Genomic DNA, 23,502 nt, shown 5'->3' with positions numbered 1-23,502 from the left:
AGCTTAAAAAAACACTGTGACTACCTTTGAATTCCCATGTTCTTCATGTACAATAATTGTTTTATTCTTTATTTACAATAGTTATTCATCCCTCATTTCAAATATTAAGAGTTACATTTTTTCTTTTTTTTCTGTGCTGAGGGAGTTACAAGTCACATTGTTTTTTGCTGTTTTTTTCCATTGTACAGCAGCAGACAGAACAGAACTGAAACCGAACAGATATGCTGCTTTTTTTCAGAAGTTTGAAAATGGGAAAAAAGAAAAAAGCGCAGGTTCCATTTTGTTGAACCCAAACACTATACAGGCTGAAGTTTGTTTGGCTCCATCCAGATGATATTCTACAGATCGTCAGACTCTGGAACACTAGTGGGTTCGAGGGTTATAGTTGGGATGATCAGATGTGTGCCTTCGGATATCCACCCCTGGGCTGTCCGGTTAAAGGTGGGCCTCTTCATCCTTGACTCGTTCAACTCTGGGAATCGTGGTAGGTTCAGGTCCACCTCGGGGAGCTTGAAAGTGATTCCTCTGGGACCTTTGTCAAAGCCACCATAAGGGGTTGCAACCCTGAAGTTTAGAAAGTAATATTTAAAGAACATTTATCAAATTTAGTCATTTTCTCAACTCTTTCTAGTAATTTCCTCACCTATTAAAGCATCTGAACTGTGGAAGCTCTGGTTGTGGGTTTGGTTCTGGCATTCTGAGTTTGATGGTTTCAGCGAGGTCAGGGTCACTGAGGATGGCCTCCTCCCATGGCGTGTGATAGGTCTTGTGCACGCCCGTGCTGTCTGATTTTTCTTGGCTCGTATCTGCTGGTCGGAAACAACAGAGAGGGATTATACTGACAGGAGATCACACTGGTGTGGCTTGTTCTAATATCACAGAGCGATCTGAAGGTCTGGTTTGCTATTTGGGGCTTGTTGTGAATGCAGAGCAGTTTTTCTTTTCCTGTAGATGAGATTAAGAATAGATACTGTGCTTTGAAAACACTTAACACTGACAGACTGAGTTGTCCATCATGATCTGAGCACCTAAAATAGCTCATTTGAAGTGTGTGCTCATCCTGAAATGTGTTGGGAATGACTGATGCACTACATTAGAATAAGTACACTGCACTATTCAAAAATTATTAAACAAAAGGGTTTAAATCTGCTCTGTTTCTGTAATAAATCATAACATACAGTGCATGACTCAATATTGTGTTAATATTGGAAATGGCTGTTTAACTGTGTGATACAAGTGAACAATGTTCTAACTCTGTCACACAACAAAAAGCTTCTTTTTCCAACGTTCAATAATATCTTGAGCTTAAAACACTAAATGATGTACCGTGCACTTATGTTATGACTTTAACTATGACATGGACTTACTAAACATTTACCTGAAGCAGGATTGTTTGCATTTTGGTCTCCCTGAGTTGACGGATCCACCATAAAATCTATATTGTTTCGATTTAGAATATCATTCTGCAAAGACAAGAACTTATTATTAAAATTATTAGTTACTATGCTAACTGTCGAGGTGTTGCATTATCATCTATGTACTTGAATGCATAGGCACACAATGGCTTCTAACATTGTCACAACAGATCAACACAAGACTCAACAAAGTGCCTGAGCAGCCTCTAAAAAAGATTTAGCTGTATGATAAAAACTAGCATGCATCTTTTCTAAGAGCTTCACTGATAAGTTTAATTAATAAAGAGAGCTCAGGCATCTTTACTGACAACGTTATAAGAGGTCTGCCAGAAAACCCTTGAAAGGATCAGTCATTATGGTGTGAGAGAGAATTAACATGCAGTCATTCAAACATGTGAAATGATGAACATTCAAAGCAGCTGACTCACAGTCAGCAGCGCGTTTGTTTCATTTTGAATACTCTCAAAAGTGTATTTCTCTGATCTCCTCTGCCGCATTTTGAACAGGCGAGAGCCTCTGTTGGAAAGCAGCGATAGCTCCTCCAACATGATGTCTTTTGGAGTGCTGAGCTTCTTTCCGAGATCCATGACACTTCCTGACAGGAAACAAGACTCAATAAAAGTATAAATACCAACAGAAACCAGTCACATAAAATGAACAAAAGGAAAAATATATAAAACAACTCCAAATTTCTCAGGCTGATCTTGCAAATGAATCAGGCTATGTCTTGTTAACTTGCAATTTAGTGTTGGAACCCCCCACAGAGGAAAGAAGGGCAGCCAAAAAGATTTAGAGATACTGAAAAAAGGGCATATCTTCTAAATTTTATCTCTTGGTGCCTTAAAGTGGGAAGCACCTTGAAAAAAAAACCCTATAGAGGCTGCTTTCCCTCTCGGTGAATCATATTTATTTAGTTTACACAAACTGTTATCCACTTAAATTGTGGTATAAATCCAAAGGCCAATAGACATTAATAAAAGAAAGTTGTGAGGGGAAAACAAAATTGTACGTTGTTCTTTTAAATGTCAGTTTTTCAAAAATGTTCCAAAAGTTTGAGGTGCATACATTGAAAATGGCCAGTCTTTACTGTAAACGAGAGGACTACTGACTGTGTAAAAGAACTGGATGGGTGTGATGTCACCTAGAAAATCGCTTACTTCCATCTCCAACCAAATGAATTTCGTCGCCATTTTTCTGACATATGGATTCCACCATGGTGGAGCCAGACAATGTCAGTAAGCAGTGATTGGTACAAGTCAGTCTGATTCAATGTTTCTATGGCAATCAGGAGTGAGCTTGTTGGAAGTCCACACTCCTTCAATTGAATGTGGACTTGGGAGAATCAAATGTTTCAAAAGTTTGACCTGAAACCGCATTTTATGAGGCATCTGATTTGTCAATTTATAGCTTGAAAAACTTTCACAACAGAAACAATATCACAAAAAAAAATTGTATTAGCAAGAACATGTTAAAAAAGGTAGCAGAGCAAGAAGGGTTATTCTGACAAATGTAAAGATTAAGTAAAAACTGTTTATTTCTCAATAGAAATTTATTTGATTTTGGCTTCTTGGAACCAGCAGGTAATTCATATTTGCAAAGTGAGATCACTAAGTCCAGTTGTCATATACAGTCAATGATCCAGACCATCCCTCTGCTAATGTTTGGGAAGCACCCCTGGAGGGTTTCCGATAGAAAGTGTGAGAAGCGATCCAGTTAAAATGAATGTGAAGAAACATATCAATAACTGCTTCCACATGTTGTCTGGCAACAGGATATTGAAACTGAGTTTAGAGTATAACAGCTCTGGCTTTATATGCAACTATACCATAAATTAGTGTGCAATTAAATCAGCTGACTTTATTTAGGAGATATTAGACAATATTAGATGTGTGCTTTTCCTTCTACAGTACAGTCTGTCATGAAAATTAGTTATCATGGAACCCATTCAATCCTGGTACACACAGTTTCCTCATTCATTGAGAGAATGCACCACAGCTGTTGCAGACCCTCACGACCCTCACACAAACAGCGCTGCACTTGGGCACCCTAACCCCACCTCCAGGGACATCACTCACCCAGAAAAAGAAACTGAGATAAAGGATTAACCAGCTCAGGAAGTAAAATATCATATTTATTTATGGCTGCCGCAGGAGAGCAGCCCCAGCATTCAGATCTCAGATCAGTACGGATATTCTTTTGCTTTTCTATTGACGAGGCCTAACTCTAACACTGCTGGGACAGAGGATTCTCCGAAAATAGCAGCTGCATGCCTCCATCTTTCTCCAGCTGCTGCCGTACATAGTTATGACATTGTTTCTTTAGAGAGGCTAACAACACGGGGAGATGACCATAAACACATGGTAAACAAAGAGCATAGTTGCTCTTTGTGAGCTATGTGGAGATGCTTGACCTGACGTGACCCTGAAAGCTGACAGGTTACCAATGGAGACAGAAAAAACCCACTTGACTTTGTCCTGACATCACTGATGTTTTCTCTTTTAAATCTTCAAACAGTATTGAAATTAGTCTAAAATGTCCCTATTTGTCATTTTTACAAATACCTGCTGCTTGTGTAATGATTGCAGTGAGTTGCATATTCCACAGAACCCTGTTGTACTTGCATTGGTGATGTAGAAATATTTAAAGTCTTTTCTGACAGCATTTTGGGGATTTAAGGTAATATTAGTTACATTTCTTTGCAATTTTGTTAAAAAAATATAACAAGTTGATGAATGAAATAAAAATCCACCTGAAATAAATAATGCACAGCCCTGCAATAATTTTTGTTTGTTTTGGTTGAAACTCACTGTTGGCTTTTTAATTATTGTATTGTCTTTTAGAATATGTAACAATGCAGTTCTAAAGATATAAATCTGATTCAATGGTGTGAAGAACAAGCAAAGGGTCATAAAGTCATAAAAAGCGTATTTTCTTTTTTTATAGAAAAAAAAGATGGATAGTTTAGTTTGGAGTATTAAAGTTCTCTTTTCAAATACGTCCTTTTTTATTAGTAGACAAAGAGTAAATTGTTTTTTCATACCTGTGATGGTGCCCCTGTATCCTTTAAAGGAAGACACGGACGCTCAGGGGTTAACTCACAATAAAGTGGTGAGATCTTTCCTGATCTTCACAGTCCCGGACACTAAAGCTAAACTGCGAGTGTGTCTCTGCCTCTGTTGTGAGTGGAATGCACGCTTACATCAATAGGCTAAATTTAACTTGTCAAACACTCAAAACCACTCACAGGCACCGGGGAGCAAGGGTAAAGAGGAGAGGGGACCATGAGCAGCACATGTAATAATCTGCAGCAGCATTCTCGGGGGTGAGGGTGTCCCTGCTGACGAATATTATTTTCCTCCATTTGAATGCTTTTGTTCCCCTTTTTGTCTAGAAGGTTACCATACATAATTTTAAAAAGCTCTCTCATATTCTAATTTCACCTCCCTTTTAATACTATAGTTTCCTATTTCAGTATTGCACTCTAATATCAAAATAATTGTAATGTATTTAAAAGTAAAAAAATGTTGCTTTTTACAACTGCAATCTCCTTTATTGAGTGTTTTTTTTTTATTATTTTCATTTAAGATCCCAAGGTTTTTAGTTCCTAAAGACACATTTGTTGTTAGTTTTATTAAGGTCTGACTGGGTTAAAGAAATCTAATCTGCAAATTTTAAATTTTTTGTCGGAGTATGGTTTTAAATATGTTCTAGGGTCAAAATATAAATTAAAAAAAAAAACATTGGCCAACTATGAATCAAACACTCACATCAGAAAAAAAAATGGGAAATGGTTAAACATGCAATTCGATTTTATTTTATTTGTGAAAAACCAAACAAAACAACTATTTAGTCAACACAAAAGGTCAGATTGGAATTGAACTTGACTAAACATTATTTTTTGTACTCACAAATTGTGGATGAATTTATAAGTGAACAATTGTATTCCTTTCTTATGAAATGCATACCTTTTGATAATAATATTAATACCAGAAGTGCTGTAAAGTAACAGAGATTTATATAAAATGCATACAAAATTGATTATATAGATTAAAGTGTACAAATACATGCTTATGAAGTTGTTGATGGAGAAAAAGTTTCGAGTTCTGTAAATTCAGTGAAAATTAGTACATTGGAATTTTGCACAAACTGACTTTGCAATGCAGCAAAAAGTGAATATTTTACATGACAGTCAAACAGAAAAGTTGTCAACTATGTGAAATGTCTCCTTTAGATCTATTCTGAGAAATCTAAAAATAGATTTATTCTAAAACCTAGCGGATTTTTCAATAGCTTTTAGGTACACCCCTCCATGTTGGTCCCCTTTTACCTTCAGAACTGCCTTAATACTTGGTGGCATAAATTCAACAAGGCACTAGAAACATTCCTCAGAGAGTTTGGTCCGTATTGACATGGCAGCATATCATAGGCTGTGGGTTGGAACCATGCTCAGTTGGTAATGAATGGTTATTTGAGTTCCTGTTTCCTATTTATCAGCTGAAACCAGTAAATATCCTAGTAGATTAGTAGTTTCTGCATGACTGCGACCAACCCATCTGGCACCAACAACCATGCCACGTTCAATAACAGTGAAGTCATATTTTGTCTCTATTTTGTTGCTCAGATTGAACTGCAGCATATTGTCTTGACCATGTCTACATGGCTAAGTGCATTGAGGTGCTGTCATGTGATTGGCTGATTAAAAATGTGCGTTAACAAGCAGTTGGACAGGTGTGTCTAATAAAGTGGTCAGTGAGTGTATATAACATAACATATAGTTTCATTATCAAATATTAAAGAACAGTAACATGCTTATACATCTTCCCCATCTCCAATCTCTACTCATCTCCAATCAACATTTCTCAAATTGAAATCCTTCTCAGAGACAGAATCCCACTTCAACACAAAAAACTACAAATAAGGCAGAATATATATTATAATAGCCAGTAGACTGCACTTATTTGTAGACAAGATTTTTATCCTTGTTTTTCTTTTTCACTCTGTTCTATTCTTTCTTGCTTGCTTGATTACTTTCTTTTTCTTTTCTTACTTTGGTCTGTAAGTTATGGTGTCCTTTTAAGTTAACTATTTAGATCTTAACCAACGCTACATCTGCCACCATTAATCAAGGGTTCTTTAGACTGACCCTTTTATTCCTTGAAGTATTATCATTACTATAAATATGCGTCTATCTTTAACTGGTGTATGCTAGACTTAATCTCTGTGGCATTAATTTGATCACTCTCTGCTCTATAAAAAGGAGATTACTTTGTTGGACTTGAGCCTTTCCTCCTGTATTCCGAGCCAGCCCAGCTGAAAAGCCTCAGAGGCTGGGCAGGTCTGAACGGAGGCCCGTAGATGGCCGGTTTTTCAGATGAGAAGGAACAGCTCATGGACAGAGGCTGAAAAGCCGGGGCAGAGTGATGACAACGACTGACGGCTGCACAGTCAAGAGACACTCTGCGCTTCCATTCTACTGGAGGCTCAGACAGAGACATGCGGTGAGCTGCACAATTAACTTTACTGGCAATATAAGATGGAAGACCATTGAAGGCATCATCCACGGTGCCAGTTGGGCTTTTAGACGCTGCTTCCCAAGGAGTTGGTGGCTTGGGGAGTTTTTCTTGAAAAGACGTTTGCCTTGTTGGGAAGAAAGATGGCCGATCTCCAGGCGAGAGAAGTGAGGAGACAGGAGCTGAGTTGAGTTGCTGAGACAGGCTCAGAGAACGGCTCCTCCCAAAACCCTACAAAAAAAATCAGGTGTTATTGTACTTATTCAGCAGAAACTTTCTAGCCTTTGCTGCCATCCTCTGGATTTATTTATAGGAGTCGATTTTTAAACTAAAATTTGTCGTAAGAGAAGAAAGTTACAGAAATTAAAATATAATAGTCTGTCCAAATAAATCATCATCCATGTTTAACCTCTTAAGACCTGGCATCCATGTGGACATCACATTTTGGGTTACATTAACACAGTATCTAAGTCTGCTTAACCGAAGTTATGTGACTACATGTATAGAGGGTTAGCACAACTATTATCTCATGTCGTAACCCTTGTGCTATCCTAGGCACTTTAACATTGGGAGTTGGGTCATCTAGACCCACTAGACAGTGCTCTGAACCTTTTTTTCTTCAATGATTTGTGATCTTCACTGGTGTCCATGGATTACATGAAAACTTCTTCACCTTTATCCACCTTTGTCATGGTAGGGAGAACACGTCAATGTACGGGTGGGGTCATCTAAGATAGCACAAGGGTTAAGAGGTTAAACCAACCAAAGGAAGAAATTGTTTTATTATAAATGCTGTCTCTCTTTTAATGCCTAATTACAATTTTTTTCAAATACTTTTAGTATCAATCAAAGCTATCTTTGTGAAGTAATTCTTTCATCAGTCTGATTTAGGTTTTCAACCAACACATGTTGTATTTTATCTGCTGTTGGCCGAATGCCTCAAAAGCTCGACACATTTAATACAAGTCAGTGTAAATGGAAAATAGATGCTTTGAGAATCTTTTTTAGCCCACGTTTTCACATGTTCGGTTTATAAATCTAAACGTTAGACAATGATACAATAGGGAAAATGTTAATCATTTTATTACATATTTGTGAAATTAAGAGTCCTCTTTCTCCACACTTGCTTTAAACATCTGTTTTTTTTAAGTTAATTGATAGATAGGAGTTTAGTTTCGACAGTTAAGAAAATTTTATATTTCTGGAGGATTGTAGTTTACGTTTATTTTCTTATCAAGATAGGAGGACAATCCTCTTTAACTATATACACAACTTAGATTTTTTTTAGATAATTTGTTTAGATAATTTAAATTCCCCTAAGGCAATATTTTGACTGCTGTAACATATTTCATTTCTTTCTTTACCTGAGGTACCTTCAAAGTTTTGTACCAAGTGAAATCAGAAAACCCAGTAAATCATTTTTTTTGGAGGAAAACTCCTCTTCCGTGTGGATTTCTTTCCTTGGCAACCATTAACATCACCCGGGAATACAATGCCAATAAACGTACAGTTGCTTCTTAAAACGGTTTCTGCTGGAAAAGCTGTGAAGCAGGCAGACACAGGTGTTCCCAAAGTGAAGAGGTAAATCCTTAATGACTGACAGGAAGGTGAGAGAAAGACAGTTGATGAAGAATTAGCATTCAGTGAAAAGGAAACTAAAAAACAAATCAAGCATAAGACAAACACACAAAGGAGGAAAAAGAAGTTTAATGGTATGACTATGCTCATTAGAAGAAGTGCAAACAAAAGTGTTGTTTTTCTGTTCTCTTTTTGATTGATTGATTCGATTTTAGATCCTTTACATTTCTGTTTTCAGTGTTTTTCAATTCAATTCAATTCAGTTCCATTTGTATTTATATAGCCCGATATTATAACAATAATTTAGTCTCAATGGGCTTCATACCAGTAATTGTTCAGTAAACATGAAATCATAGAATTTAATAGGCAAATTCTAAAACTAAACTAAACTTAACTTAACTTAACTTAACTTAACTTAACTTAACTTAACTTAACTTAACTAAACTGGGTATCCCTGCCCTTAGACCCTGTCTGACATAGCAGTTCATTCATTCATAGCAGATGGTTGCAGAAAATACTTTCTCACAGTAATGAATAAATTTAAAGTCATGTGGATTCATAATCACAGCAGTGAAACATTTATTTGTTGTGACACCATCAAAGTCTGGAATGAGACTGAAGGAATCTATAGTTGTGTGCACACAAATAAAGTATGACTACAGGTTAGATCCAAACACAATGAATCCTTAAATTTCTAAAGAGGTCAAATATTGTTTCCTCAAATGGCCAACCTGTTTAATTTCAACTTTATAAAAATTTGTTTGGGAGGGGTTTAATAATTTCTGATGCTAAATAAAAAAACAGCTGATGTAGAGCAGAGCAAACTGTTGATAGGCCTTTGTGCACACGACATGGTAAAAGTAATGGCCCTTCCTGAGAATCTATAATGATTTTTCCTTACTTTTCAGGAGGCAAAAACATTTTCAGGGCCTTTTGAAAATGTTTAAAGACATCATTCGTGCAATTGAATAAAAAATTTTTAATGATTCATTCGATTGTCATCTTAGGGGAATTATTGCACTAAATTCTGAAATATGAAATTACTTTTTGGCACAAATTGGCAGAATATAAAATAAAAATGAAGTACATAAAGTTCATTTCTTAATCCATGGACCACAAATTTAAAAGGGTTGAAATTTTTGTGTGGTTCAAATTGGATAAAGTGTAGATATAGTGCAAAACTCTTAACGTTTCGACCTGTTAAGACGCGGAAGTCACAGAGTTGTAGTTATAATGAGCCTAGTGGTGTCTCAGACTTTACTAATTCAGCACAATGTTCTGTATCAGATCGAATGAAGCATTGCAACAGGCTTCCACTGCTTGCTAGTCACCACTGGTTTCTTTGCTGAAAACTTTGGCCGAGGAGCCATTTGACGTGCGCCTCTAGCAATAAGAGATGCAGGAGAGAAAGCTGAAGCTATGCTGTCACCAAGGGACGAGTGCTGGGATGATGTGCTTGCAAATCGGGCTCTTGGTGCTTGCTTGCTGCTTACGCGATGGGCGGTGGTTGTGGCAGTGAGCTTTTTATCCAAATGCTTGTCAGCCTCAACCAGCCCAGCTGATCTTGTGTTTTTGGCAGAGAAAACTTGGAGACTTACCGATTCAGAGGACTTAGCAGGAGTCTCTGCTTTGCTTTGAGCTGAAAGCTCAGGGCTTTTATAGGAGGAACGAAGGGAGGCTGATCTTTGTTTGCGGCTTTTTGTAACTTCAAACTTTGACGCAGGAGTAGGTTTAGGACTAGGGGCTTTGCCCTCAGGGACCACATCATACTTGAATAGTGACGAGTCCAACTGGTACGGCTGGTGTTTCATAATATCTAAGGCGTTGAGCTGCTTGGGAAATGATTTAGGTTTCTCTTTGGACTTTACTTCTGGGCTTGTGGGAAGGGGCTTCTTGGCTGCGGATGGAGGGTAAAATGGGGAAAGCAGAGGGTTATAAGACAGTGGAGGTGGGGCTCTAATATTGGATGAATATCTCCAAGAGTTGGGGAGGGACTGAGTTGGCGAATGGGGTCTGGTTTGGTGAGCTTGCACAGTTTCTGAGTCAACAACAAACTTCTCCATACGAGACTGTCTTTTGGCAAACAATTGTGCGCCTTTTCCTGCCATGGCTGTACCTCTTGCAGCCTGACTGACACCTATACTGGAGGTTGGGACCTTTGAAGGAACTTGGGAGGCATTTATTACATGGATGTGACACTTTTCTGTCTGTGATGAAGAAGAAGCAACTAAATTTGGAGCGCTGTCTGACTTACTGATTGAGGGTGAATAGGGACTGTAAGAAGGACTGCTGGCCTGCATACTCACAGATGATGGCTGATGACTCCAGCTATTTGTGCTTGGCTGGGGATGAAGTTTGGGAGAGGAGCTGACTGAAACCCAGGCATTGGCAGGTGTTTGAAGAGCGGCCTGAGTTTGATCTGATGGCCAACCGCTTGTCATCTTTTGAGGCTGGACCCCGTCATTCTGGCTGTGACCCCCCACAGGACTGCGAGATAGTTGTGAGATTGGACTCCTTGAAGGAACATGTAGTTCACTAGAAGGACTCTTTGTCATCCAGGGTGGGCAGGCTGGATTGATGGGGGGTTTGGGGGCAACAGGAGGTGGGTTTTTAAGTTTAATTGTCCTGGGTTGCATGAAGTTACAAGCTTCAGCACCCAAACTAAAACAGTCTTCCTCTGGTTCAATGTAGGACCTCCTCTCTCCTTTGTTTTGGCGCTCAGATGCTTGTGCAGATGCTGGCGGCTGCTTGTTTGCAGATTTCCTTTTGGAGTCTGAAAGAATGCCAGTCTTTATTGCTGGCACATATATACGCTCATCTCTTGAGGCAATTATGTCTGCTGTTGGAGACCACACTTTTGGGTTGCTGTTGGGCAGTGAAGGCCGTTTGAATTTTACTTCCTCCATTGGGGCTTGAAGAGTTTCCTCAGCTACAGTGAAGCCACCTTGAAACCCCAGAAAAGGTCTTGCAGTTCTATTTGGCACCAAAGGCTTAGGCATGTTGGACAGGTTGTTTGTCTGTTGAGCATCTTGATGGTGCTCCAAAGGCTTTTTTGGATTAACACCAATGTATTTAGTCTCTTTGGCATATACTTTCATTGTGTCATTAACGTTCCTTTCTTCCGTTCTTTGCCGTTCTATTGCAGCACCCATTGGCGGTTGTTTACTGCTCAGTTCTTCCTGCTCTAATATAAATTCATCAATCCGTTTGCGTCTTTGAACAAACATCAAAACACCTTTTCCTTTTGTTTCTGGTAGTGCATCCATTGCTTCAACTCTTTTCCAGTTAACACTTAATCAATGCTGGTAATAATTAATAGAATATTCTCCGTTGTGGTCAGACACTTGTTATACCTGGCTGATCTAATCTAGTCAGTTTTCGTTCTACCAGGGCTTTGCTTTGAATGGATGAACACCGCTTCTCTGATTCTCCAGTGTGTACTTCTTGAGGCTCTACTAGTGTCTGTTGAACAGCAAATTTTGTTGTTTTCAGGATCCCAGTTTTTTTTTCTTTTTTGTCAGAACCCGGACAATTTGATGACATATAGTCTTGTTATCCTTAACATAGTTCTCTTTGAGGGCTCTTTTTGTGCCTGAGACAAAAACAAAACAGAAAGAGAATGAAAAAAAATACATAAATAAATCTGAGAGAAATGTAAAAATCCAAAGATAAATACACCATGATTCAGGGGAAAAAAATACTTTTTAGGGTTTTGTGCAGTAAAAAAAAAAATGAAATTAGCACAATGAGTTAAAGAATAACATAATTAAAAAAGTCCTCTACTGAAGGAGGCACATAAAATGAGCAGCTCACTTTCCGTTGCAGCCGAGAGTTACGATTGGAAAGAGATCCGGTGACAGAGCAGGCTGACACATGTTGGTGTCTGTCAAACTCGCCAGTGCCACTCTCATCATATGGTCATATTTTATTCTTATCCTGCTCCGTCTAAGCCATTGGATGGACCATTTAAGTCCACCTTGAATATACTGTAAGATTGTAACCCGAAAATGGATGCTCACATTTTTTGTTACCTTTTAACTAAATATATTACAACCTAGAAAATTATATTCAAAGTTTTTACTCAGAGTTCTGGGTTGCCTGCATGCAAAGTTATCATTGCACTGTCCATTTACAAAATAATACATATGCATAAAAAAGTCGTACTCTGATCTTTAGCATCTGCACAAGTGTTTTTTTTTTTTTCATTCAAAAGGAGAGTTGAGGATAGACTCTTACTTGTGTGCCTTCTCCTGTTCCTGTCCGGTCTGCACAGATCCGAACCAGACCCGGAGTTCCAGCTCTCTGCCTGCTCAGCACCCTCGTCTAAGATTCCAAAGAAGACAGAGGCAGGAGGTGCTTCTTTACTCCCTCCTTCCTCTGAAAGTTCAGTGCTCCAGTTTGAATTCCCTGGGGCATGTTTTGTGGTCGGGGTCAAGACCGGGGTCGCATCGGCCAAGTTGATAAAGAACAAGAGAAACTGGAGTGGCTGCCACGGTTTCTAAAGGTTTAGAGTCTGGGGTCTCTGGATATGCAGACCACGACACATGCCATATCTGAATGTAAGGATTCAGAAGTGGGCAACTTATACCATTTCATTTCTTTTTTTTAAACATTTGCCATAAAGTTGCTTTCTAACTCTTTCCCACATGCAGATTTTTATTTAAGTAGTGTTTTTAAACATGAAATACTATGAGACAAGACATTTGCAATGAAGACATGCTCAAACCAAGAAGCAGGAAATCATCTATTGTCCTAAGACATTAACTTACTTCTTCAAATTATTCCATTCCCCAATAGGAAGAGCATCTTTGCTCTGGGAGTTTCATTAGGCCTGCAACTGCTGTAAATGGAATGGTATTTAATATCATGGGACAAACAACATTCACGTCCAACAGAATAAGCAAAACATTAGGAGGGCTGTTTTCCGGACTTGTGTTTACACAGAGGTTTCTTTTTCTGCGCTGTGCCCATCTCTCACTTCATGTTTCTCATCTGCCTTTGACATTTAAACACATGTTTAGAATCTCCAGCACTTTTTTCTTCTCATTTTCAGGCTATTAAGGCCAGAACTGTGTTCCCAACTCTTAGGTAATAGTTTCTTCATTTCCTTATTTTATAAAGTGACAGTTACCCTTTAAAAAAGTTGACAAAATGTGCTGTTAAGTGAAATCTATTGCACATTCTCCCAAATTAAGCCTTAAAACAGTCTTTTTTTGGAAAGAGGCAGGCAAAAAAAAACATCAGAAAATCATTTCCTGATATTCACCAAGGGGTGGTGCCAAACCACTACAAAATTAAAATCAACTTTCAAAGTAAAATCCTTCTAGCTTCTAGCTAAGGCAATAGAGGCATGTGAGCTTTAACTAAAATACTATAAAATAAAACAACAATAACCTTAACTTTATGACAAAATATCTTTTAAAAGATTAGCGCTGCTCTGGGACCAATTTTTCAACAGGAATCAAACCATCAAGACATAAGATGAAGTCTCCCCCAAATAGAAAAAGGTCAATACCCAAACTAAGGCAACACAGAAAAGTCGGCTTGATTTCAAAGTTACAGAAATGGGTGAAACTAGAAAGAAACACAACATCTGGCCTAAACAGGCTCTGAGACTTGGGAAGACATGGTAAAAAAGGAGAATCCTGCAAACTAAATGTGCATTCTCATCCAACATTATTGACGTTCTTAACAGGATATACGGGCCACCGTTAAAGCAGAGAGCCGAAACATCACCTAGCAGTAGTGTCATGTGATGTCATTTCAGCAGAACATGAAGGGCCTGTCACGAAAACAAACTGAGTGTGGTGTAGTCCAGGTTCTGTCCTGAAGAAGAAATTGACACTGACTCCTCAAGTTTTCCTACAGGAAAATGAATAAAAGCCATTTTGACCTTGTAAATTAGCTATTTGAGTCATTTCAAATCAATAAAATGGTTTTGGGTAAACCTCTGTTGTGCAATCACCACCTGAGATCGAGATCAACCATGATGAACTACATACTGAACCACTGTATATCTCAACTCTACTGATGTTCACTCTTTAGTTTACTCTTAACCCTTGTGCTATCCTATGACCCCACCCTTACATTGACGTGTTATCCCTACCATGACAAAGGTGGAAAAAGGTGAAGAGGAGATGTGATCTATGGACACCAGTGAAGATCACAAATCATTGAAGATCAAAAAAGTCTTGTGGGGTCCAGATGACCCAACTCCCAATGTTAAAGTGCCTAGGATAGCACGAGGGTTACGTTAAAAGTTGGGGTTTTAAACTGATCTAAGCTGTGTAGACACCACACGCTTTGCCTGACCTTTGGCACAGCTTTAATCAAATCTACAAGTTGTTGCCTCTTTTGGAGAAAAAGCCAAGAAAAAAGAATGTGTAACAGCAAAGATGCAGTGTTTAGCATTCAGCAACCTCATGTATCATCAATAGACATTTGGTTTGATTTGTCGCCTTGAAAAGAGGGGTCAGCATCTATACCTAGGCTTTATTGTCTTTTAAGAACATTTCACTTTCACAATTTTGATGTCATCATATATATATAGTGTATATACTAATGTAAATAATAATGCATTTAAATGCTATTAAGTCTTTCTTGCATTCCTTGTGCTGCACCTTGAGATTATGTCAGCTGTGACCTAAAAAATGTGGTTGAATAAAACTAAATTGTTAAACATTTGCAGATGTCTTGTGAATTTTTTCTTCATGTTCTGTTGGACAGTTTAGTTTCACTCATAGATTCCCTCATTATTTTCTCCCATTTTCTCAGACTCCTTGAAGTATTTTAGTGATACATCAAAGGCCCTGGTTCCCCTGCTCCTGACAACAAATATAGTCACATACGGTGGTGGACAAAATTGTTGGTACCCCTCAGCTAAAGAAAGAATGTCCTCAATGCTCACTGAAATTACTTGAAACGTTCAAAAGTAACAATAAAATAAAATTCATTGAAAATTAAATAATCAAAATCAGCCATTACTTTTGAGTTATTGATTAACAGAATTATTTAAAAAAAAAACTACTGAAATAGGGCTGGACAAAAACAATGGTACTCATAACTTAATATTTTGTTGCACAACCTTTTGAGCCAATCACTGCAATTAAACGGTTTCTGTATTTGTCAATGAGCCTTCTGCACCTGTCCACAGGTATTTTGGCCCACTCCTCATGAGCAAACTGCTCCAGTTGTCTCAGGTTTGATGGGCGTCTTCTCCAAACGGCATATTTCAGCTCCTTCCACAGATGTTCAATGGGATTCAGATCTGGGCTCATAGAAGGCCACTTCAGAATAGTCCAACGCCTTTCTCTTTGCCATTCTTGGGGGTTTTTGGCTGTGTGTTTTAGATCGTTGTCCTGTTGGAAGACCCATGACCTGCGACTGAGACCAAGCTTTCTGACACTAGGCAGCACATTTCTATCCCGAATGCCTTGATAATCTTGAGATTTCATTTGACCTTCACAACTTCAAGACACCCTGTGCCAGATGCAGCAAAGCAGCCCCAAAACAAAACTGAGCCTCCTCCATGTTTCACAGTAGGGACAGTATTCTTTTGGTTGTATGCTTCATTTTTGAGTTTACGAACCTAGAGCTGATGTGCCTTACCAAAAAGCTCCAGTTTTGTCTCATCTGTCCAAAGGACATTTTCCTAGAGGCTATGTGGCTTGTCAACATGCATTTTTGCAAATTCCAGTCTGCCTTTTTCAGGATTTCCTTTTAACAGTGGTGTCCTCCTTGGTCGTCTAACATGAAGTCCACACTGGCTCAAACAACGATGAATGGTGCGATCTGACACTGATGTACCTTGATCTAGGAGATCACCTTTAATGTCTTTGGAGGTTGTTCTGGGCTCTTTGGATACAGTTCCAACTATCCGTCTCCTCAATTTGTCATTAATTTTCCTCTTCCAGTCACGTCCAGGGAGGTTGGCTACTGTCCCGTGGGTCTTAAACTTCTGAATAATATTTGCCACTGTTGTCCCAGGAACTTCGAGCTGCTTGGAGATGGTTTTATAGCTTTTACCTTTACGATGTTTGTCTATAATTTTGTTTCTAATGTCCTGGGACAATTCTCTCCTTTGCTTTCTGTTGTTCATGTTCAGTGTGGTTCACACCTTTTCACCAAACAACAACGTGACTATCTGTCTCCCTTTATATAGGCAGACTGACTGATTATGGGTTTGAAAACAGCTGTGATATCAATTAAAGGACATACCTGAGTTCATCATGACCCCCTGGACAATTGTTTCTCGGTCTTTTATGGAGGTACCATAATTTTTGTCCAGCCCTATTTCATTTTTTTTTTTTAATAATTCTCTTAATCAACAACTCCAAAGTAATGGGTGATTTTGATTATTCAGTTTTCAATAAATTTTAATTTATTGTTACTTTTGAACATTTCAGGTCATTTCAGTGAGCATTGAGGACTTTCTTTCTTTCTTTATTTCTTTCTTTAACTGAGAAGTACCAACAATTATGTCCACCACTGTGTGTGTCACATTCAGATGAGGCCGGGATAGGCTCCGGCAGCCCCGTGACCCCGAAAGGGAATAAAAGGATTAGAAGATAAATGAATGAATGATTGACAGATGTGCATTTTTTCTGCTCGTGTTAAGTGTTATATAAATTTTTTTTAAATGTAGAAATGTCTGGTGAATCTCTCGCAAAACAAAAGTTAAATACTAATCTAAATTTTTTAGAGAAATGTTAATTGGTTAAATAAGTTACCTTAAGAATCAAGACAGTGAATAAGGATGCTGAAGTCCCCCCTCTGTGCATTCACCACAATGTAAAGTCACAAATCTGTTTTAATGTTGGTTTGAAATGATTAACATTGTGCAAGTAAATGTGTATTTCTAACACAAAGTCGGGTCAGCTGCTCTGACTTCCACAGCATTCAGAATTTCCTGATACCTGAGACACACAGCAAAATGAACTTTGATGACATACTCTCTGAAATCAATGGATTTGGAAAATTTCAAATTGTGCTTTTCTTGATTCAGGTGTTATCTAGAATTAGTCTGCCGTGCCACTTCCTGTTGAGCAACTTCATCGCAGCTGTTCCGCCTCACCACTGCGACATCAGAGGTATCGAGGATGGAGGGTTATTCGGAAACTTAACCTTCAACCAAAAAGTCATTGTTGGCATTCCAACAGAGCGAGATGGGGCTCCAAGCTCCTGCTTAATGTTTACAAATCCTCAGTACCAGTATTTGTTCAGCTCAAACACCAGCGAGGAGACATATCCTGTCAAGTGTCAAAATGGATGGGTCTATGACAAAAGCATCTTTCGGTCTACTTTGGCAACAGAGGTGCATCAACAAATTTGATTTATTCAAGGACTTTTGTATTTGGTTTAAAATTAAAACTGCAGTGCATCCAAACATTGGCTCTGATTTCTTTGCAGTGGGATCTGGTGTGCAACAAAAAATGGATGAACAAAGCAACCGCTACTGTTTTCTTCATCGGTGTTATGACTGGAGCACCTCTGTTTGGATATCTGAGTGACAGGTAAGGCTGGCATGCAAGAATGTATATCTTAAAGTACCAGTGTTCATTGTTTTAAGAAGAACTATAGTTTTTAATGTTAAAACCATCAGGGAGAAAAGTTGTGCAGTACTGTCCAACGTGTTTGATAAAACTGTGAAGTAAGAAAATAAATCAAATATTTAAAAACTGCAATTTATTTGTTTTTAATACATAACTTTGAAAACAGTTACAAAATAATATGTTTTTACTAATGTAAGGGTGGTGACCATTTAACACATTTAAACTTTTGAAATGACATAATAATAATAGTAATAGATAGCTATTTATTTTTAATTGAAATAAAAAGCAGTTTTATTGTGATTATAATTAATATTATTACAGTAGCTAATACTGATTATACTAGTTTGTATTTGTAGTGTGGAGGCAGTAGTTAAAAATGGATATTATAAACAGAAAAAGAAACACTTGTTGTTTTCTGCACTCTTGTTTTTCCGCTTTCACTTACAAGCTAATGCACACTTTAGCTCATATTAATTTTGGGAAACATAGTGTCAGGTAGGGAGGGCTGGTGAGCATTAAGGACCCAAAATGGTTCCAGGGCAAGGGGTTTATTCTCAAACAAAAGCGCTGCAGAGCAGGGAAACCAAACTAAACTGACTGTGACCTAAACACGAAAACATGGCAGAAGACAGTCAGGAAAGAGAGTAATGGACCAGCACAAGAAGAAGGCAGAGACAAGACTTATATACAGACCGGACTGACAAGACAACGATCAGGAGAGATTAGAACCAGGGAAGTCAAAACTCAAAAGCATGACAAAACAGGAAACCTTCCAAAATAAAACAGAACTCAAACATGACAGAAACAAAAGGAAACAAAAACTAAGGCAAAGACATCCAAACCATGACAGTACCCCCCCCCAAGGAACCGCACAGAGGTTCCAAAAGTCAACCCAAGGAGGAGGGAGCCCATAGGTTGAACTTTGATGCACAAGAGTCCATGGAGACTGGGCTGGGCACACCAGTGAGGCTGAGACGATAAGTCCGGAGGACATCCGGAAGGCAATGCAGTCTGGCATGGCAGGTCCGGAGGACGGCCGGAACAACGATCAGGAGATTGGAACCAGGGAAGTCAAAACTCAAAAGCGTGACAAAACAGGAAACCTTCCAAAATAAAACAGGACACAGAACTCAAACATGACAGAATCCATGCAGTCTGGCTTGGCAGGTCTGAACGGCCGGAAAGCCGCGCTGTCCAGCAAGGCAGACGAGGCGGGTCTGGCATAAAGTCTGGGGCTAGCGGGGCCAAGTCAAGGTGCATTGGTGGTTCAGGTGTCGGCAGGGAGCCCAAAGCCGGTGTTGGGCCAGGCATAGAGTTCAGGGCCGGGGTGGCAGAGTCAGGCGGGTCTGGCCAGTAGTCGGGTGACAGCGGGTTGAGCCAGTCATCGGGGTCAGTTGAGTCGTCAGTCCATAGGGCAGCCGGGTCAGGCATGAAGTCTGAGGCAGGCGGGGCAAGTCAACAATCAGCTAGCGGGTCAGGCCAGCAATTGGCTGGCGGGTCAGGCTAGTAGTTGGCTGATGGGTCAGGCATGGAGTCTGGGACTGGCATGGCAAAGTCAGGGTTCGGTCAGTCGTCGAGCTCTGGCAGGTCGGGCCAGTCGTCGAGCTGGCAGGTCAGACATGGAGTCGGCTGGCAGGTCAGACATGGAGTCGGCTGGCGGGTCAGGCATGGAGTCGGCTGGAAGGTCAGGCCAGTCGTCAGAGTGTGTCAAGTCCACAGCCAAGAGGGCAGGCGGGTCGGGCTATGGTGCGTCCAGGGCCACCACCGGAACAGGAAAGGGCTGAGGTGCATCCGGGACCACCACTGGAACAGGCTGTGTTGCGTCCGGTACCAGAAATTCAAGACAGATAAGAATTCAATAAAATGAGTAAAAAAAATATTATTAATTTTATGCTGTTTTATTTTTTCTTCTTAATCTGCTTAATGTTAAGTTTCTTTTTAATCTTTCTTTTTTTGTAAAGCCCTTTAGGACCCTGATGGTCTTGTAATCATGTCATTCAATCAAAAAATATCACTGGATGTAAACAGAAAATATCTTTAAGTTTTGTTTTTTTTCCCACTAAAGCTAAATTTTGACTAAACAATGGACTTTCATTTGTCGCATATGACAGTCATATTTTACATACTTAATCCATGACTCCCTGTGTGAACAGGTTTGGACGACGGCCTCTGCTGCTGGTGTCCTATCTGTCCTCACTCACCTTTGCTATTCTCAGTGCAGTCTCAACGTCATTTGTCATGTTTGCCATTATGAGGTTTCTCACTGGGATATCCCTTGCAGGAATAAGCATTATCTCTATTGCCTTAAGTAAGGAGGCTAACAATTGCACATTCATCCATATTTGCATCATTTGTTTTGCTTTTATTAAATGTGTTTCCCCACAGATATTGAATGGTGTAGTACCAAACACAGGACTTTTTCTGGTATAATCATTAGTTTGGATTGGACACTTGGAAACTGGCTTTTGGTAGGGATTGCTTATGGGATAAATGAGTGGAGAACGCTCATTCTGGCTGCAACTTCACCCTTAATTCTGGCTGTTATGGTTTGGAGGTAAAAGCTTAGGCTTTACTTTAATAAAAAATGTTTTGTCTGAATCACACTTCATCAAAAAATGAAATAACCCTTTTTCAATTTCAGATGGCTTCCAGAGTCTGCTAGGTGGCTTATAGCAAATGGAAAAGCAGAAGCTGCTCAGTATTACATGATGAAATGTGCTAAGATGAACAAAGGATCCAAGGGCCTCACCACCATCATACCCGAAGTATGTCTATACATGAACAATGAATTATGTGGATTTGTGAGTCTAACAGTCACCCTTTTTGTAGGCATTACTGGAATCTGTGGAAAGTGAACGTGAAGGAAAGAAGTTCACTGTTGCAGACCTTTTCAAAACACCAAACATGAGAAAACTTGCAATATGCACAGGGATTGTTTGGTATGTATGAAATGTGTGTGGTTGGACCGTGAGTCTTTTTTTGAGTTTCAAAATACTCCAAAACTACTTAACTGCTTAAAATATTGCAAAAAATATATTTTCAAATGTTGGCTCTGTGACAGACTGTCAATCTGACTGTCAATCCAGACTCCGACAGTAGCTGGGAGAGGCTCCAGCAACCCTGTGAACCCAAAAGGTATTTAGTGGGTTCAGAAGATCGAAGGAGATTTACAATCTTTTTATTATAACTAATAAGTATTAATTTATCAAATCAAATCAAATCAAATCAACCTTCATTTATATAGCACTTTTACAAAAAACACGTCACTCAAAGTGCTGTGCATAAAATACAATAAAATTTAAAAACAAGATGACAAAACAAACAGTGCCGACAACCCCCCCTTCAAACACACTCACACACACAGACACACATATGCACACCTTGATAAAAAAGTGATAAAATGATGGAATGCAGAGACCATTTTTATGTTTAAAAATGATTGTTTGTGGCATATATGCTACAGTAATCTCTTTTAGAATGAACTTATTTCTTGTAAAAATAAAAAACTAAGCATCAAAAACAAAAGTATAATGATGAATGAGAATATTATAACTTTGAAAAGCACTTTGGATTAAAACGCTGTCAAATGCAGGCCTCTTATTCTAGTTCAATTCAATTAAAGTCAAACTTAAGTTTATACAAATGGTATTTTTTGCAGAATTAAAAGAAATAAACACGTATTCTGGATCTGAATTTATGGGCGAAAACACACTAATTTAAACATTATAATAAACTTTTAATTTTTTGAAAAGACTGCAATGACATTCGTTTATCAGTTTTTAACTGACATCTCTCTTTTTTAGGTTTGGAGTTGCCTTTACATATTACGGAATTACTCTGAATATTTCGGGATTTGGACTCAACCCTCACCTGACACAATTTATATTTGCATCAATTGAAATGCCGATGAAGATTGCAGTTTATTTCTCTTTAGAAAAACTTGGAAGAAGGCGTTGTGAGGTCACAGCCCTTCTGGCCACTAGTCTCCTCCTCTTCATCAATATTTTTGTTTCTAAAGGTACTTTTCTGTTAAAATAGATACTGTTGACTGATTTTTGTAGCAATATGCGATAAGCGCTTACTTTCTTTTTAGAAAAATGGCTCATTCGTACCATTGTGGGAGTTCTCGGAAAATCCACATCAGAGGCCTCATTCACAATAATGTACCTTTATACGACTGAACTCTATCCCACAGTAGTACGGTTAGTCAGTGAGACACTATGTCACTAAGCCCACCTTGTTGTTATGTGGCAGGCATCACAACATTTGTCTTTTGTTTTTTGCAGACAGAATGGTTTAGGCTACACTGCGTTTTTGGCACGCCTGGGTGTGTCCGTCTCCCCACTGGTCGTTCTATCAGAAGAAGCATGGCACCTACTCCCAGCATGCATTTATTGTGCGGTGGCTCTCGGCTCAGGTGTGATTGCTTCACTCCTGCCTGAAACATTAGACGCTCAATTGCCAGAGTTCATTGAAGACATTGAGAAAACCAGGTAAATGAGAAACGGTTTTCAAGAAAAAAGTTCTGCAATCCAATATTTAATCTACAGTAAAGGATTGTTCTCTGTAGAAGCTTTCTGTTAAAGAATAACCCAGAGTAACATTTCTCAGCACGTTACAGCATGCTCTGTCTTATCTGTATTTGCAGGAAACAATCTGTGAGGAGGGAAGAGATTCAATCAAACATGCACGATGACCTGTTACCAACCCTTTCTGCTTAGCTTCGTGAAATACAAAACGCATGTTTTATCCTGTTTTTTTTTTATCCTGGCAAAATCATGACTAAACCCAATAAATCATTTACCTAAAAGTGTGTCTCTTCTTGGTGAGCTAAAAGACTGTATTTGCTGCAGGGAGGCATCTCTTGCTTCAGTGTTCAGTGGTCATTCATCGGTGACAGGTTTGTTTGTTCCACTTTTTAGTTTGTGAATTGAAAAATAAATTGTCATAAAATAAATACATAAAAGACAAATAAGAATTCAAAAAAATTAGTAAAAGAATAACTATTAATTTAATGTTGTTTTTTGTCAGGTATTTAAGAGGATATGCAGGGTGAGAAACTGACTAAAACATGATATATATGTATTTAAAAAAAGCATTCACAAAATCCTGGTCGGAGCAGCATAGAGCACAAGAGTTAGAGTTAAATTTTATAAAATATGAAGTTTTAAAGAGTAATAAAAACTGGAATGTCAGAAAACCAAAGGGAATATTGAATTGAGAATATTACTATAAATATTGGGAAAAGATAGCTGAACTGCTATAATTGAAATGCTCAGTGAGTAAGATTCATTGTTCTATGCAATATTTTAAATAAGATACGTGCACTTAAAAATTGTTTAAATAATAAAGTTAGGACAAGTTACTAAAATAATGCTAATAGTAGCACTATATGTAGTTATTGTAAAAAAAAAAAAAGTCAACATGGTGGGTAAGATGTCTAATTTA

At 38.6% G+C, this 23,502-nt stretch overlaps 3 protein-coding genes across 7 annotated transcripts; 1 reads left to right on the top strand and 2 right to left on the bottom strand.

Moving 5' to 3' along the window:
- Positions 1 to 37: 37 nt before the first annotated feature.
- LOC101170393 (myozenin-2) lies at positions 38 to 4,592 on the bottom strand. 2 transcript variants are annotated; one of them, XM_011492518.3, is made up of 5 exons: positions 4,456 to 4,592; positions 1,844 to 2,010; positions 1,379 to 1,463; positions 644 to 809; positions 38 to 564 (listed from the first exon to the last, which is right to left on the bottom strand). In XM_011492518.3, the coding sequence occupies exons 2-5, from the start codon at positions 2,000 to 2,002 to the stop codon at positions 339 to 341; spliced, it is 636 nt and encodes a 211-aa protein (XP_011490820.1). In that variant the 5' UTR covers positions 2,003 to 2,010; positions 4,456 to 4,592; the 3' UTR covers positions 38 to 338. The 2 variants fall into 2 exon arrangements, with proteins under 2 accessions (XP_011490820.1, XP_004084339.1); XM_004084291.4 differs by having other exon boundaries at positions 644 to 806; positions 4,456 to 4,589.
- A 604-nt stretch (positions 4,593 to 5,196) lies between these two features.
- Positions 5,197 to 22,864, top strand: LOC101172381 (solute carrier family 22 member 7). Of its 2 annotated transcripts, XM_023961023.1 has the most exons (12): positions 5,198 to 6,913; positions 12,777 to 13,062; positions 17,508 to 17,816; positions 17,912 to 18,015; positions 20,208 to 20,362; positions 20,440 to 20,608; positions 20,696 to 20,819; positions 20,884 to 20,993; positions 21,858 to 22,072; positions 22,148 to 22,256; positions 22,341 to 22,547; positions 22,703 to 22,864. In XM_023961023.1, the coding sequence occupies exons 2-12, from the start codon at positions 13,048 to 13,050 to the stop codon at positions 22,773 to 22,775; spliced, it is 1,590 nt and encodes a 529-aa protein (XP_023816791.1). In that variant the 5' UTR covers positions 5,198 to 6,913; positions 12,777 to 13,047; the 3' UTR covers positions 22,776 to 22,864. The 2 variants fall into 2 exon arrangements, with proteins under 2 accessions (XP_023816770.1, XP_023816791.1); XM_023961002.1 differs by lacking the exon at positions 12,777 to 13,062 and having other exon boundaries at positions 5,197 to 6,913.
- Positions 8,613 to 12,837, bottom strand: LOC105357473 (synaptopodin-2). 3 transcript variants are annotated; one of them, XR_002288583.2, is made up of 3 exons: positions 12,740 to 12,833; positions 9,722 to 12,095; positions 8,613 to 8,769 (listed from the first exon to the last, which is right to left on the bottom strand). XR_002288583.2 is itself a non-coding variant. In XM_023960854.1 (3 exons), exons 2-3 carry the CDS (start codon positions 11,767 to 11,769, stop codon positions 10,368 to 10,370), a joined length of 993 nt encoding a protein of 330 aa, XP_023816622.1. In that variant the 5' UTR covers positions 11,770 to 12,095; positions 12,740 to 12,837; the 3' UTR covers positions 9,059 to 10,367. The 3 variants fall into 3 exon arrangements, 2 of the variants coding, with proteins under 2 accessions (XP_023816622.1, XP_023816567.1); XM_023960854.1 differs by lacking the exon at positions 8,613 to 8,769 and having other exon boundaries at positions 9,059 to 10,400; positions 10,810 to 12,095; positions 12,740 to 12,837; XM_023960799.1 differs by lacking the exon at positions 8,613 to 8,769 and having other exon boundaries at positions 9,059 to 12,095; positions 12,740 to 12,832.
- Positions 22,865 to 23,502: the final 638 nt, after the last annotated feature.

Source organism: Oryzias latipes, chromosome 1 (assembly GCF_002234675.1).
Source record: "Oryzias latipes chromosome 1, ASM223467v1".
Lineage (NCBI taxonomy): Eukaryota > Metazoa > Chordata > Actinopteri > Beloniformes > Adrianichthyidae > Oryzias > Oryzias latipes.
This window is presented reverse-complemented; position numbering and strand designations above follow the sequence as displayed.